This window comes from Acyrthosiphon pisum, chromosome A1, assembly GCF_005508785.2.
Source record: "Acyrthosiphon pisum isolate AL4f chromosome A1, pea_aphid_22Mar2018_4r6ur, whole genome shotgun sequence".
Lineage (NCBI taxonomy): Eukaryota > Metazoa > Arthropoda > Insecta > Hemiptera > Aphididae > Acyrthosiphon > Acyrthosiphon pisum.
This window is the reverse complement of record NC_042494.1, coordinates 151,219,598-151,237,284: the sequence shown is the minus strand read 5'-3', so window position 1 is coordinate 151,237,284 and position 17,687 is coordinate 151,219,598. Positions and strand designations below refer to the sequence as shown.

Here is a 17,687-nt window from a genome sequence, read left to right as displayed (position 1 = left end):
GTAAATTTGCTATGTTACGCGTTTGTAAGACGGAGACAACAAATGCAGGTGTGGCGTCCTGTTAAGAAATTTTAATCTCCAGGTAGCGCATTTGTATTTCCATTTGTATCCACCTAATTTTTTTCCCATTCAAGCACTGAACAAAACCTATATAGGTAGTACCTACCTATATCCTATTTAGAACTAAATATATTTAAATCAAAGTATAAATAATTACTTCAATAATATTAAGTTAACTTTATAATTGCTCGGAAGTTTTGAGGAATTTTATACAACTTTTTGTTATTTTATGTTATATGTCTATACTCTTGGATTTTTATACCTATTAATATAATGTACTGTGTAGTCTGATAGTCATATACTAAAGGAAATAAAATTAAATGTTTTTCCAATTTCATAATATCAAAAGTCATACTTAGTAAGTTTTTAAGAATTTTTATGTATATAATTTAGATGTAATCTTATAATACATAATATTAACATAAGCGTGCGCAGACATTTGTGGCAGGATGGGCCAAGTCAATAAAAATTAAGAAACCTGAACTCTGATGGAAGAAATAATTAAAATGTTACATACTTTAATTTGCTTACTCATAATCACCCACTATTTAAGGCACAAATCATTTATATTATAATAAAAAACAGAAACATATTTTTTAAAAATTAAATTAGAAATATTTTAATTGTCAACAGTTTTAAATTTTAAATATATACAATTTTGCAATCTGTGATGGTAATATGTTATCAATTTTATTTTTAAAGACATTTAATTAATTATTATTTATTATCATTGAGTATCAATTTTTCACCTACGACATACCTATATTTAATGTTTTATGGTTTTACAAATCAAAATCCGTGATGTTTAGATCATGTACTACAAATGTTGGTACGTCTCGCAGGGTGGACCATGGCCCACCTGCCCCCCCTCCCCTGTGCGCATGTTTATGATAATTAATAGGATTTAATTAATTTTCTTAAAAATTTACATCATAATAAGTCCCTCCTAGTTAAGTTGAAATATTTTCTGTTCCTTTCTGAAAACCTCGGTAAATTTAAAAAGAAAACTAATGATGTCTTAAATTTTTCAATGATCAGGCACCACACACCAGCTTGTGTGTGTAAACAATTTTATTGCTGATTTTATTTGTTATAGATTTAGGTTTTTATAAAAAGAAAATGCCTCGCTAATAAAAAAAACTATTATAACTAATTAGTCATTTTTTTTTCCATATTTTAGTACATAATTAGCATTTTTACATAGGTTCATGTTTTTATAATACAGTGAAATCCCTAAATACCAGACACTATCAGTCATTGACATTTTGTCTGTCTTCTGCAAGTTACCACTAATCAGATAGTTCTAAAAAGTTTGTAGTTTTTTCCCAAAAAAACATCCTTTATTTAAAGTAGATTTTTTAGGGTATTTTTGTTTGGCATTAGGAGAGGTTTCGTTGTATTAAAGTAATAATTATTATTTGATACAATAAATTATAATATGCACTACCTAAACTCTAAAGTAGTACACAAAGTATTTATTAAAAACCCTCTTTATAACTCAAATTTAAATTTTTAAAATATTAATATCATAATTGACTTATTAAAATTCTACTTTATATAATATAATATAATTTTTATAGTGAATATAATTTTTACTAAATAATTAATTTTTAATTTCTTTTTTATTGAAAAAAAGTCCCTATATTAATAGTTTTTAAAAATAACTGTTAGTACTTAAAATCATTAAATATTATTATGATATAGGTATTTTACTTTTTTTTTTACACTTTTAAATACAATTCAAAATCTATTATGTAGGGCTGAAGTTAAGACTTAGCATACATTGTCTCATATAATGTTGACAAAATTGTCATTAATATTTTGTAAGATATAATTTAATTTTAGTAAATCATCCACTGCTCTTTACTTTTTTTATTGTTAATTATATTTGTTTCATAATGCTCATCAATCACAAATCATAATATACCTATTTCAATACAACGTGTTAATAATATTATATTAATTTATAAATAAAAACTGTTTTATTTGATTATACAGATTCGGTCAAGATTGAAAACATCTCACAGTGAAACAACCAATGAAGTGTCGAAAAATATATAAAATATGCACTAGTTCAAGCTTCATCTATTATTATAAAAAAGAAACTAATATTTCATAATTGTAATACTTAATTCAATTTGTGTAATAAAAAAAACATACATAATAATGTAAAAATTTTCAATTTTAATTTGTTATAATACCTATTTAACTGTAATAGTAAAATATGTACCGTTATGTACAGTTTTAGGGAGGGGGAACAAGTTAAAAAATTTTCGAAATAGCTTATTAAATGTTTTTTTGTTTTTCTCTTACTCCTAGATTCTATAAAAATGTTGAACAAATTTAAATTATTACCCCACAGATGTTGCTGAAGAGTATATAAAAATTATCTCATTCAGGCCCCATTCAACATTAAAAAAAATAAATATACAGTACAAATACAACTAATAAATAATTTTTTATAACATCTTTTTAACCAAAAAAAAAAAGATTTAAATTATATATTTCTTAAACAATTTTGAATAAATAATATGCATATGTTTATGTTAGGTGCATTCACTAATTACATTTCTTCACAAATCAGTTACCTATGTATTATATAACTTGACTACATGAAAAACACTGTACCCTTTTAATGTTTGTTCGAACCTATGTATTTCAATAGTTTATAAATACTATTACAATTAATTATGTACTAATTAATAATCTTTAAAACATTACTGTGTTCAAGAAAATAAATATAATATTAACTGTTCAATTTTTAGGATCATAACCTAATAACATAACATAATAGGTAATGCATTTGCGTATGTGTTAAACTATTTATATAGGTAGGTACCTATAATACGACTATTAATATGAGTAGATACTAGATAAGTAGGTACCTATAAGTATGCACACGGAGTGATCAGGACAGTATATAACATATAGTCAGTGGCGTACATTCAAATTTGTTCTGTGGGGGGGGGGGGGGGAGGGGTTCAAAAAAAATAACCAACAGTAAAACCATCTCTTTAAAACTACCCATTTTCCCAACAATCATTACACGTATAAATATTAATAGGCAAAATAACAAAACAAATACAAAGATTTACATAAATCACGGCAGTTAAATACTATTTAATATGCGCATAGTATGTACAGAATATATTATATATTATAAGGTTAGGAAAACATACGAGGATATTTTGGTCTTCAATTAACGATAAAAATTTAAAATACTATGTTAAAGATCAGTAAGCAAATTCTTGACTTGTGGTATTATTATATTGTTAAAAATAACAGTTAGTAATAATAATTAATATAAAAAAATGAATTGTTTTAAATTTAAACTATTCCTATTAAGTGAATATTTTATTGTGCAAAAAAACAATGTGTAGACCTGAGTGGGCTCCCCAACATAAACATAGACAGGGCTCCCACAGGGAAAATCCCGAGGGGTAAACACTATAGGGGTAATGTAACTATACGTAAAATATTAATACCTTCAATAAAAATAGTTGAAGTTTGGGGGACATAAGGACGCTTGTGTGTAGTATGTATATAGCACTAATTATATAAGTAGGTATTTATAATAATCAAACAAATTGTATAAACATATTATTATATCCTATGACTTGGGTGTGGCGTCTTCGTTTGTGCATATATAGGTACAGATATTATAATATACCTAAAAAAAAATTATTTTTTTTTCAATAACCCGTTGATTGCTTAATTTTTATTATACCTACCTCCCTAGTTATAATGTGTTAGTTTTTTTTTAAATATTTTATTCATTGTTGTACTTATTAGTTTTATACCTAACGGAAATAGGTGCTTTGTTCGTATTTGAGTATTTTGTACAATATTGCTCGTTCTGGAAAAAAATATGCATCTACGTCGACCGGTTAGCAGATTTTCAGTAGAAATTAATATTAGTTATATGACTTATAAGTAATTAATGTAATCTCCAAAAAAATAGGGAAACAAACTTACGTATACATTGACTCTTTGGGTTAATATGGGTGTGGCATATCTAGAGTGCCGACTCCAATATCAAAAGACTGCCATACCTCCGTCCATCTTTACGAGACTCTCCAAACTATATCGAGATAAATTATTAATTTGTGAAAATGACTTGAGCAGAACGAAATATGCAATTAATTGTTGTATACTAAAGTACTGCTTAACCACTAGTCCGTTGATTGTTGGCTTAGGTAGATATTAATATTTTTTTTGTTCATTGAAATTATTATAATAGTGAATCGCTCCCGCCGAATGATGACGATTGTCATTTATGGATTTTGCCATAGGTGATTGATTATTATTATATAATAAATCCATAGATCTCATACCCAGCATTGTCGTAAGCGCCAATCGCTTCCGATAAACCACGCAATTAGGCACCCTACGAACTGTTATCCGTTGAACTGTCAGGGGAGCACTAGCCCCCCCCCCCATTCCTCCCCCCAAAGCTTTATTTCTAAACAATTGTATACTGTTAAAAACAAAATTACAAAAAAAAAAAATCATTGACATTTCCTGAAAATTATGACTTGGTCACCCCTAATCATGTCTCTGGAGCCGCCCCTGTGAACTGTGCGGGCTATAATACCTAGTACCTACTGACCTACTGTATACTGTACTATCTACATTTTTTACTTTCATAAAACTGCATATAGCCATATAGGTACTCAGAAAGTCAGAAACGATACGTAAAAACATATAAATCCCGACTCTCTCATGATATTATACCAAAAAATCATTTTATATCAATGCACTATTTTTATTGTATATTTGTAAATAATAATTTTAAAATTTTGTTTGTAAATATAAGTAATAATACTTAATAAATAATATTTACTTAAATAGGTAATTTGTAATAATAATTGTTTATGAAAATAAAAACAATCAATTGACTAGGTACCTAATTTCTTTATAATTTTTGTAATATACTTTTACATCAAATATGAAATAATAGTAAAAATGATAATCTTGACTTAATCAAAATGCGTCTAGACCACTACAACTTTTACAAAGAAAAATTGTTAGTATATGTTTAAGTAAAAATACTTTAATTGGTTCAACTAAAGAAAACTTTAAGATATTAGATGTGTTACCATTTAAGTCTGTATATAAAAAAATAACTATTGTATACATAATTAAAAACTTTGAATCCTTTCTGGATACCTATGAATAAGGTTATTAAAAGAGAAAATAGGACATTTGATGTCAGAATGGAGTATTTTAGAAAAGCGTTTGGTCAAAAATGCATAGATTATCTAGGTCCAAACAGTACAACTCAACGCCAGTAAATATAAAAAGGGACATATTCTATACAGATGGCAATCGTATAACTATAGAAATGAAAAAGAAATTCAGATTTGGTTATTTTTAATAGGTACTTGAAAGATTTCAGATTATATTTAACTGTTGTAATTTAAATTTAGTTTATAAATAGGTATTCTAATTGTAAAGATTGATTATTCAGTTCTTGTCCACTTTTCTTATTTATAATTAAACTGTTCATATTAATTATTATATTATATAACTATCTACCACCACCACAAGCATGTGCTTAAAGGTGGTAGATATTTTTTTTGTTTAAAAAAAAAATAGTATAATTATGAATAATATCTATAAACAATTTTTAATTTTAATAGAAACATTTATTTTTTTATTTTGTAGTTTACTAAATTATTGTTTTATAATGTACAATAAAATATATCATCCTGAAATTCTTTTTTTGCACTGCACAAAGTAAAAATTTTCACTGCACAAAATGTGTCTCACTGCACACTAAAAAAAAACCCTGCAATTAGGTATAGGTAAAATAGAACTATTTTTTACTTATCGTTTTATAGTGACCGCATCAACCCATCACCGCTGCTGAAGTATTATTTTTTTTCCACACCTATAATTCTTATATATTATTAATTATTATAACTTAGTGTAGGAACATCGAGTATTGGTGTTCAATAATTTCTAATTTCTAATGACCCATAACTAAATTTACTTTTATTATTATTAAGTTGGTTCTTTTAAAGTGAATAATTGTATTGTTTCTATATAGTAGGTAATAAATTATGTGGTACATAATATTATAATTACAAACTCTTTAGAATAAATCAGGCATAAATCAATAATCATAATAATATTATATGATAAATTATCATTTATCAACGTTATAATTTTTTTGTAACATGGAAATGAGTTAAGTAGGTACCTATATTATTTAGAATGGATTATTGATAAATACCATTTTGTCTGAAATCAGATTGTAATACATCTAATGAATAATTTTCATTGCCGAATCATTGGTAAGCGTTAAATTACTATCCTCGGTTGTCATAACTCATAGATTGTGTAATTGATTTACGAGCTTTACAAAAATGGTAGAAATAGTTAGTTGAAAACTACATATTTGATATTTTCTAAATTCTACAATTGTATTTACATCTAAATTAACTCCCAATACTAATCCGAATACCAAATAAATAAAGTATTTATAAATCAATATTTATATCAATATTCACATCCATAGCTCGGTGTCATCGTTTGTGCTTCATATCCTTTTTTTTTCGTATGAACTTTGTATGTTGGAATCACAGGTAGGTCTTTCGTATTTTAGTTATTAGTCAATAAACTACACACATACCTTTTGCTTAGCCTTTTGATATTCATTTGAATTTTGAATAACTAACAATAATCTATTATTTTCTTATTTTACATAAATTGGTCATGTTGCTGATTTTTATATTTCAAAATAGGTATTATAACCCGACCTCAATCGGTAAACGTTTTTAGAAATTGTAATTGTAATTTACTCGGTAGATGGCGCCTCAGCTATATAACTATTTTTTTTCTTTGCCGGCTTTTTGTTGTGCAACTCTATTCCACTATGCATTTTTGTTGATATTAAAATATATTAATTATTATATACATTTATTTTTCCTTACTAGGTATATTGTATGTGTTGTAAAGATTGTTTGTGTAGCTGAAGTTATTGATACGAACAATAGATCTTATTGCTAAATTATTTAATAGTCTTCTTCTTCATTTAGTATGCTTTTGAGATTTATATAGGTCGAGTCTTTAAAAGATTTATTACCCACTTGATAACAATTTAGGTAGGTACCACAGCATAAAACCGTTGTTCAAAAGTGATTAATTTTATACTTAAAATCTATATTCTAATTATTTTATTATTTTATGGCAGTGTTATTATTTATTGTTCGATTACCTACTACGCAACAGTTTAAATCACCTAATGTTAATTTTTTTTTTTTATTAAAAATAAAGTATATTTACAATCTATACATAAGTGTATAATGAGTAAGTGTGGTGACAGAGTAAATAAGTAATATATTATAAAAAAAAAAGTAACAAGAGAAGGAAGGCTCCCAGTAGTGCCACCTGACCAGAAATTAAATAAGTACCTAATATATAAAAAAAAAGTAACAAGAGAAGGAAGAAAAATGTTGATGGTGCTGAATACTTTAGCATTGTTTTAAAACGTATGACAATTTATATCATAAGCAACATTTTCGTCATATAAAATAATTTAATGATTTAGATTCTGAGCGCCCAAAGATATGTTTTTAATTCATTTATTATTGTGTTTGCAGATTTTCTCAAAATCAATATTAACAATCTTGGTAACTAATGGACTGACAAAGGGAGAATATTATATACACGTAGGTACATGTTTAAAAACTTAATAACGAAAATTTGTTAACATTTTAGTGTTATTAATAAAATAATTTTTTTATTAAACAAGGTTACCAAAAAGTTAGACCATTTTTGTTCAAAATCGGGTTTCATCGTATTTATCGTTGATTTCAAATGTTAAACTTCCATTACTGGTGTGACCTATTTAATAACGTGGTAGGTATACTAGATCCAGCAGAGCAGTTTTATACTTGACAGCTTGAAAGGCTAGCCTTTTTAATGTGATGTGCCAACTGCCATAAGGGTATAACTATAAATTATTTCAGATAAACTTAAATATTAGGTTGATTAACATACGTTGGGTACTTATTATTGGAAGAAATATATTAGAAGGTTTTGAACGTCAACAACAAATTATCTTAATCTTAAGTCTTAACATACTTAATATAAAACAAAGTCCCACTGTCTGTCTGTATGCTTAGATCTTTAAAACTACACAACGGATATGGATGTGGTTTTTTTTAATTGATAGTGATCCAAGAGGAATGTTTGGATTTGCAATTGGAACCGGTAGGTCCAACCCGAATAGGTGCTCAAACAGGAATTTTGAGATTTACGATGAAAATGTTTGTTTATAAATAGTTGCTATTGGTTAAAGGAGAAATAATTAGTAGAAATTAATATTTATTATTTTATTGGTTGCCATTGGTTATCGGCCAGATCAGGTATACGCATGCATCAAATCGAATTTTCGCACATTGCCTACAAAGGTGACCGAGTTGCACTTATAGCCGCTCATCGGCGTATACATATATGTCGTAGCCTACTTGATATGCTGTCGCACATTGTTCACGATCTGACATAGTCGGATTGTCTACCAGGATGTCTGAGTTGCACTTACTGCAACGAGTTACACCCAAAAGAAGTTGAACAATTACAATTTTCTTAAGTGTTGTCATTTTTTACGGGCAACAAGATGCGGGGGGTCAAGTCAAAAAAAAAAATAATAAGTAATTTTAACGATTCTTATTAATCAATCAAAAATTAAATTCATAATGACCTACAGACTGCTATATTATGTACATATTGTAAAAAAAATATCTTATAAATAAAAAAAATGTAGGTATAAGACATAAGTACCTACCTATAACATAGATATAATAAAATTATAATTTATAATAATAATTTTCTTTTTGATTTTTCCATTATATCAACACTTCATTTGGTGAAACTGATATTTCCCAATGAACGGATAAAAGAGTCAGCCCTGTTAAACGGTCATTTCCAATTTGGTTTCGAAGTAGTGTTTTTACTCTTCTTAAAGTTGAAAATGATCGTTCATTTTCAGTTGTAGATACTGGGAGGGTTGCCAAAACTCGTAAAACGATTATGTTCTTGACTTTCATGTTGATTTAAAAGCGCACCAGTAAATGGTTTTTTTGGTTTAAAAAATTTTCAAGTGCTCTTCTCTTCATATTTGATTATTTAAAAACAAAAAACGAAACAGAAACGAGCACAGAAATAAAATTTACCGTAGGTGAACTTAGACGGACGAGTATGGTATAATATTATATTTTGGCATTTTGCTTTAAATTGTATACGCGATACGATAAGTATAACAATAAAAGATAAAATGTACGATCTAGTCAGATGATAAAGGACGATCATGATTATTATATTACAAATCTATCTTAACTTTGGTACCTACTAATTATAGTACTGGGTCATTTCTTATCAACATGGTTATTATGGAGTTTATAGTTTTTACGAGGGTTTATCGTCTATGTATATATTTATATAATTATATATATATCCCTATATATGTATCTACCTCATACCCAGCTATATGGTATACGTATACGTCATACGAGTACCTATATATATATTTATGTGTGTGCTAACTGTATTATTTTGTAATTTTTTCCATAACATATTATAATTAATTATTAGGTTTACCAGTACAAAAAAAATCATAGTAAAAACACTAGCATTTTCGTTCCACTCAGATTCTAAAAAAAATATCGTCGATGAAATTTCGGGGGGTGGGGTACAGACCCCATGGACCCCTCCTCTGGCTACGTCCCTGTTGATTTATAAGCCTTTATCTTTTTTCAATTCTAACTTTGCAGAATGTCACTTTTAGGAAATTTTCAAAGCTTAGGCCCTATATAAACTTAACATGTTGGAAAAAAAAACGTTACCTTATTATTATTATGATTCATCTTATATTATTATAATATGTATAAGGAAATTGTAGTTATTACTAAAGAAAAAAAAATATTACAAATTTAATTTTTATTTAATTCAAAATTAATATACAAATTGTAATGTACAAAAATAATATATTTTCCTATTGTTATTTTTACATATTATTAAAACATTAATATGGTTCTAAATATAACAAGTATTTACAAACTAAATAAATATTCACATTATATAATTAGTATATAACTAATAGGTAACATTATTTACAGTGTAGGATAGTATCGTTCGTATTATTAGGTAGTCAGGTTTCTAATTATTTATCAATTTTCCATCTTCTATGGATTTTGAATAAATTATACTTAATCTTTCGTCCATAGGTAACCCCCTCTTTGCTTTTTCTTTTTCTTTTAGATAATATTGTTCCAAGTCGTCCCATGGTTGCAACTCGCCGGATCCAAATAGCCCATACACCACAGATGATGCTGTCATGACTATCATCATAATCCAAAATACAAGACGCCACTCTAAGACGGTTCTCTGAACAATTAAAAATGTAATAAATTATTATGCACTTATTTGCATGAAATATTTAGGTGTAATTTGGCATATTGAACATAGCACTTTGTATATTTTTAAACGTGACTCATAATATTCTCTAACATAATGTTCTAATATCACTAAAAACAGTCTCGAAAATGTTGTTAACATTTGTCAAGGAGTTTATAAGTAAATAAGCTACAGACATAAATTATTTTAATATATTTAGATTATATACAAGTCTCTTTTATTTTGTAACTAATAGCAACTTTATATAGGTACATAATATAAACAATTAATAATCAATTTTCACGATAAGCAACAAACCCCCTCGTGAACCACCTTTTTAGCAGCCTATATGGGTTGAAAATGAGGCTTTTAACACCCCTGGAGTCTCAATGAATATGTGTGTGAAATTTGGGGATAATTATTCAGGAGTTTCCATGTTCATAAGTTCCACCCTTACGTAAAATCTTTTTTATACATAAATATAGATTGATAAATGCAATGAAATAATCACACTTAGTGGTATTTTGCATAGTAAACCTCGAAGAATATTATAATATTAACTTACGTTTGGTGTGAGAATTCCGGCGACGTATGGAGTGGCCATTCCTGATAAGCAACCAATACCGTTGACTAGTGCCATGATGGTAGGAGCATAATTGGGTGATAAGTCGAGTGAATTGATACGAATGCTGGGATAACAGAATCCCATTAATGCCATACCCAAAGTAAAACACAGAGTGGCGATCATTTTGTCACATCCAACAAACGAAGCACACATCACACCCATACCAGGTCCAACAGTTCCTAAAATCATTTCATTATTAGTCAGTCACCGATATTTTTAAGAATTATGTTTTCGCATTAAATCTCACCTATAATAGCGTAAACTTTTCTGACCGCAGTTACACTCATTATTCTTTTGCTTATCAGCCGGTCGGCCAATATGCTAGCTAAGATCGACGTAACCCATTGGGCGATGTATGGGATGGACGACAATAAACCGTTCTATATATGGTAAACATTTAAAATTACTTCTATGTATATTTTACCCTGTAAACGACACCCAATGAGAACTGTCGAAGTTAATCAGACTTACCTCAGTAATCGAAAAGTGTAAAACGTCACTCATATATTTTGGGAGATCGCTGATAATTGTGAAACCACCCCAGTCATGTCCTGCTTCAACGATAATTAGTGCCCATACTGGCCACGACGTTAATATGGATTTCCATGGTGTGGGGGCCAAGTCCTATTATAACCAATTCAAATAATATTAAACTATGATATTTTTTGTTACGTCAGGCAAGAAAATTTAGTTTTGCCACGAATCTATAGCTATATATATGATCAATGACGCCCCACGTACCTTTTTCCTTTCTAGGCTTCCGATCGACTGTTTTAAATAGTCACGCTCCATGTCTGATATAAACGGATGAGAGTTTGGGTCATTGTAAACGAATATGCACCACAGCACGAACCAAATCAACGAGGTTATACCGAAGAAGTAAAATACATTAGGCCAACCACCGGGTATGTATTGTATGATGAAACCACTCAAGAAGTTTGAAAAAATATTACCGATTTGCACACCTGTTAGTACATATCATTATTGTTATCATTATAAGTTAGCAATATGTGTTAATGTGTGATTCCTAAATTATTGGCGCCTACTAGTCGATAAACACGTTTATAAAATATTATATAATGTGTATACTTTATGATATGTATACTTTACCTGCAAACACCAGCGTGGAGAGCTTTCCCTTTTCTTCTGGTGGAGCCCACTGGGCCAGGAGAGTGCAGAGAGCCGGGAAGGTAGTTCCCTGGATAATAAAAATTTTTAAAATTAATCCAAAGTTGTATTGAGATCGTATATAGTGGTAATCGCCATCTTTACTTCTCCAAGTCCTTCGACGAACCGCAGAATTGTCAGTGGCCTGGAACCCATGTACGCTACGTACGGAGTCATCAGCGTGAAGATTGCAGTGGACAGTATTCCTAATCCCATCGTATACTTGCCACCGAACCTCTGGGATAAGACGCCGCCGGGTAAGTGCGTGAGTATGTATCCGTAGTAGAACGACGACAGGATCTCACCTTGCGTCTTCTCGTCCCAATCGAATCGGTTCTTGAACACGTCCTCGACTACTACTGTCCGGTTGGACTTAGAGTGACCATGTGACGACGACTGTGGCATTGGGCAATAGTCGTGACGAACGGATCTTGCACCTCCATCCACTACCACCACCACGGGCCTGACCATTTGCGTGAGCGTTATGCCCAAGCAGGCTCGCATCACGTATGCCATTGTCACGCCCATCATCCCCATCACGGCCATCACCCATCTCTGAGAAATGTGTCCTGCAGCAAAAAAAAAAAAAAATTATAACTATCTGAATCTTGACTTTGAAACTTCGACAAAGTTCTAGATAAATCGACAGCTGGTTTCGAACTCATAATACGATTGTTGTATGTTGTACGGTTGAATGGAAGGATCGTATATTAATATTATATATGGTTGTTTTTTTTTTTGCTTAAAGTCAATAAAATAGTCATTGACTTCGGTTTAAAAGAAACCATCATTTATAATATTTTCAAACAACAGAATATTACCGTATAGACCTTACGCATATTATATAGATACTTTGTATTTGAGAACAATATATTCTATGTTATAATAAGTTATGTTTACTTATAAATTTCAATAGTTCATTAAGATTACTTAGTATTTTAAACACGGTAATATAACTACGTTAACACCATCTAAATGTTAACAAATATGTTGGATCAAACTAAATACTTATTATATTAACGGGATAAATAGTGTAATGATATTTTTGAAAAATATGAATTGTTTTATGAAAAGTTAATTAATTATTGTAGTACAATGTGCATATTTAATACAAGAGAAGTAACAAAATTAAGTCTCTAATATATAAATGTATAACTATTATTATATAATATAGGTATTATGTTAATCATTTGTATATAATGTAGTACCTACCTATGACTACTTTGATTCTGTAATGAGATCAAAAGCAATTAAAGTAAAATCATTTTAATCAAATGCATTCTATGTTATAATATTATAATTAAAAAGCATTTATTGTATTTTATGATCATTATACATTCATAAAGATTAATTTGTTCGGTGTTTGCGGTTTATGAATCATCGTGTACATACAACTACTTTAAATTAAATTGTTAACTAATAAATCTAACATTTATTTTATAGATTGGAGTATTGTATAATCAATAATGTAAATTTTGTTATAAGCAGGTAATTACTTTTTTTTTTCTTTAATTGTACATTTTTCATTCATTATTGAAAGCATTTTTGTTAAAATGTTATAATATAGGTAATATTTTTTTAATTTTTAAATCTAACATTCATTTTTCTTGCCATTAATTTTTTTTAATTTTTATAGGTTTATATAAAATACAGTTCAGGCGTTAAAAATAGATTGTTGATATCTAGATCATTGTTTTTAACTATTTTAATTAATTTTTTTTAAAATAAATTTAAAACATGTCTAAGCTAAGCATAGTTGTACTAATAATAAATAACATGAGTTTAATTGAACATATGAAAGTATTAATTTTTTTGTTTAAAAACAACATAATATGTACATTTATATAATTTTACCTTCACATTTTTCAATATAAATAAATCACAGATACCTATGAATTTTCTTGGTATTTTGTAACTATTGTGGTTTTTAAAAATTTTTTTAAACAACACTGTTTTTCGAGGGATTTGACGAGAGAAAAAAAATCTAGGTGATTATATGTGTTATTAAATGTTAAACAGTATAGATAAAATTACTGTAAAATGTATTAACGCTTTAATTGACATTCTTTTATGTTATAATATAAAACAAAACATTTTATCATGCGATAGAAAGCTAAACTTTTACTTACGTGAATTAAATTTCATAGTGGTAGGTAAATGTCACCTCGGTGTTTATTTATAATCGAGGATTAATTACTTTGAACGGAATTTTCTGAAAACCACCGCCGAGACTAGTACGAAAAACGTTTACGAATCGGAAAATCGTCCACGTGGGTTCTACCGAATAGTATTTCGTGTAGGTACCAGCTGAGTAAATACAACACGTTTAAAACGATAAAAAAAAAAATTGAAAATTATACAATAATAAAAAATACGTATAATATATTAAATAATATTATGTTCCCGCGGAATATTACGAAACCGTCGACCGCTGTTGTAGCCGGTGAACAAAACGAAGACGTCTTCATACGCTAACTTCCGTTTGAACACTGTTAACTCGTCGGATCGAATCACAACATGATAACATGATATTATTATGTGATCCAAGCCGAGTGAGTGGGTGATTAAGATGTTCGCTCCTTTTATTGTACTCCGATCGCCTTATCTGAATATTTATCATTGGCTTTATGTCTGTGTCGAATGGGAGCACATGTTCTTGTTTGTGTACAAATAGTTTAAGCGTATAATAATATTCTAATAATTTCTATGATATTGTGTTAATTATTATGTGAATCGGTTGTTCGAACTGTTGTACAAAACAAAACACACGTCATGCAATGTTCGAAGTCAAATTTTAATATTATTAACAAATAATAATAATTATACAATACTATGATGTGAACGTGTTATAGGCAATTAATTTAACTCCACGGAGTAGTTACCAAGCACTGATGAGTGGAGCATATAGTAGCAACAAAAAACCTCATGTACGAGCCGCGTTTACGTCTAAGGGGTTCAATGATTGTGGCTCACAATATGTGTTTGTGTGTGCTCGTCAAGTCGTGACGTTTATCGATGGATAGGCAAGTATATTATGTAAATCTATTGTGATTGATGATTGAATATTACGACTTTTGGATTTTTCTCAAGGTCTTCGATTATCATTTATCGCAAAGTCGTTGGCCTGTGACTACAGTTATTAATACTATACAATTCGAAATGCGCGTACCACTATTTATAGGCAGGTCGTTTTATCATTTACTAGGAGGTTTGCGAGGTACGATCGAAATATTACAACCACTGATTGTGAATCGTTAATTACTTACTTTAGTATGAAAATCACACTATAGTAGCTGGCTTGTGTGTGAACTCATTGATAAGTCAAATCAGTTCAGACAGAGAACGCGTACCCGTAATTTGGCGTTGCCTTCGTCGGATACATTTCAAATGAACAGTCGATACAGTTTTTTTGTTTAGATTATCATGGAAAGTTGACCTATTACTATCAAAAAATACTATCTATTATGTTTTAAATTTAACGTTTATGTATGTGGCAGCATATTATAGAATATTTTATTGATGCAAATGTTATCTGCAAATTATTATAGGTTCCTCACGTTGCAATACAAATTTTGAAATAGCAAAGTAGATATAATTTTTTTTAAATTCAAAAATAAATTACTTTTTTAATAATACCAATAAATATGTTCATTGTGTTATGCAAAATGTAAAGACTGTCTGTGTCACCTACGTCTTAAACGTAAAACGGCTACTAAAAAATTCGGAGCTCATGATTTGTAGCATTTTCATATTTATTCCGAGTTAGTGTACAGTAGACACGCTTAAGTGAATTGTAATTTTATAAAATTACGAAGAAGTAAAATACGGTCTGGTATATTTCGGAGTTATAATAGTGCTATTTATATTCGATACTTTTGTGCTTTTAACGTAGTTTTTATTGTCATTTCGAATAAAATTAATTGAAACGTCTAGACGTTTTATAATATTTATTCGTAGGTAGGTACCTACTATTGTATGTATTCGGAGAAGGGAAAATATAATTGATGTTTATTGAGTTGGTATAAAAATAGGAACTCTATTAGTTTTTATTCATAAAGATTTTTTCATACCTTCGGAAAAATAATTGGGAAGAGTTGTGTCTCTGAAGCCACCTATACCAGATATACCACCACGTGACACTACCGTCGTCTGTAGGTACTCGACGCGCTTAAAATAAGTTAATTCTGAAATGGTTACTCAACGAAATCAACAGCTTCGTGCTATATGTTATAAGTGTTCGTGGTTGCTTAATGTAAGTTATTGAAATAAGACTACACAAGCGTGCATTTCATTAATAGGATTAACGTACAAGTAGGTAGTAAAACACGTGTTTTTTAAATGTATAATATCTAAAGAAACATAATACAACCACCGTTATTTTATTTTCATAACAATGAGATCCTATTTTTATTTTATTCATCAACTTTAGTTAGTAAATTGCATTATATAGTCGATATATTAAATCTTAGTAGTCAAGCCCTTCTCCTAACATATTATTGTATAAAATCATAATTTGTATAACAAACTACCTACCTAATAGGCATATACTTATATAATTATTTTCCATGTAATATATATTATATTATAGCTAGGTATCTACTATTGAATGTCTAAATAATACAATGGGTATAAAAACTAGTAAGTATATAGGCATCTAATTATTGGTTGTTATGATATATTAATTATTCATAATTAAAATCAGGGCTTGAAACCGATTGAAATAATTTCGGTTTCGGTTTCGGTATTGAATACCGGTTTCTAAATTTTACGATTTCGGTTTTAACTTAGCGGTAGTATTAAGAAATTTCGGTTTCGGTTTTGGTTTTGAATACCGGTTTCTAAATGTTCCGGTTTCAACTTAGCAATACCGGTATTAAGAAATTTCGGTTTTGCATACCGGTTTCTAAATTTTTCGGTTTTGGTTTTAATTTTTCAATACCGGTATTAAAAATGTAATTTCGATTTTGTATACCGGTTTTTACATTTTTAAAAACGGATTTCCAAGCAGACTTGAAATTATAATTGAATGGTTTTATTATACTTAATTACTTGATAAGATATTTGAATGTGTGATACAAATAAGAGAAATGTTTTAATAGGAGTGATTTTTTTAATTTGATTCTACAAATTACAAGCTATAAGGAACCTAGAAGTTAGATTAAAATTAGAAGAGTTTAAACTTTAAAGATAATATGTAGTACATTCATCACTAGACTATCTTTCTTTTGATGCAAACCTCTTCCTTGTTCGAATTTTTTCTTTTGTAGCATTTTATTAATAACAATGAAATAATACTTAATTGTCTTATAAACAAAGTAAATATTTGCCTATAATAAAAAAGGACAATACATTCACTATTAAGTATTTTCACATTTGAAATTTTTTTTTTGTGTATTAAGCACAATTTATGATCATTGAAAATGATAAAATTAAA

General features: G+C 28.7%; 1 protein-coding gene and 1 long non-coding RNA gene across 4 annotated transcripts in view; one reads left to right on the top strand and one right to left on the bottom strand.

Moving 5' to 3' along the window:
- LOC100568589 overlaps positions 1-2,643 on the top strand; it is a 5,132-nt gene extending 2,489 nt beyond the window's left edge. For both annotated transcript variants that reach the window (XR_003839222.1, XR_119248.4), the window contains exon 5: positions 2,059-2,643. This is a non-coding gene — a long non-coding RNA (uncharacterized LOC100568589). The remainder of the gene's footprint in view (positions 1-2,058) is intronic.
- Positions 2,644-10,189: 7,546 nt separating this feature from the next.
- Positions 10,190-17,687, bottom strand: part of LOC100161747 (putative inorganic phosphate cotransporter) — a 10,302-nt gene continuing 2,804 nt past the window's right edge. Inside the window, exons 1-8 of one of the 2 annotated variants that reach the window (XM_029488586.1) lie at positions 14,383-14,939; positions 12,359-12,822; positions 12,197-12,284; positions 11,828-12,051; positions 11,558-11,710; positions 11,334-11,466; positions 11,027-11,265; positions 10,190-10,452 (exon numbers count right to left, since the gene is read on the bottom strand). In XM_029488586.1, coding sequence (XP_029344446.1) covers positions 10,225-10,452; positions 11,027-11,265; positions 11,334-11,466; positions 11,558-11,710; positions 11,828-12,051; positions 12,197-12,284; positions 12,359-12,822; positions 14,383-14,398 — 1,545 coding nt within the window. In that variant the 5' untranslated portion in view covers positions 14,399-14,939 and the 3' untranslated portion in view covers positions 10,190-10,224. Of the gene's footprint in view, positions 10,453-11,026; positions 11,266-11,333; positions 11,467-11,557; positions 11,711-11,827; positions 12,052-12,196; positions 12,285-12,358; positions 12,823-14,382; positions 14,940-17,687 lie in introns of those variants that run through there. The other variant, XM_029488585.1, reaches the window with a different exon arrangement.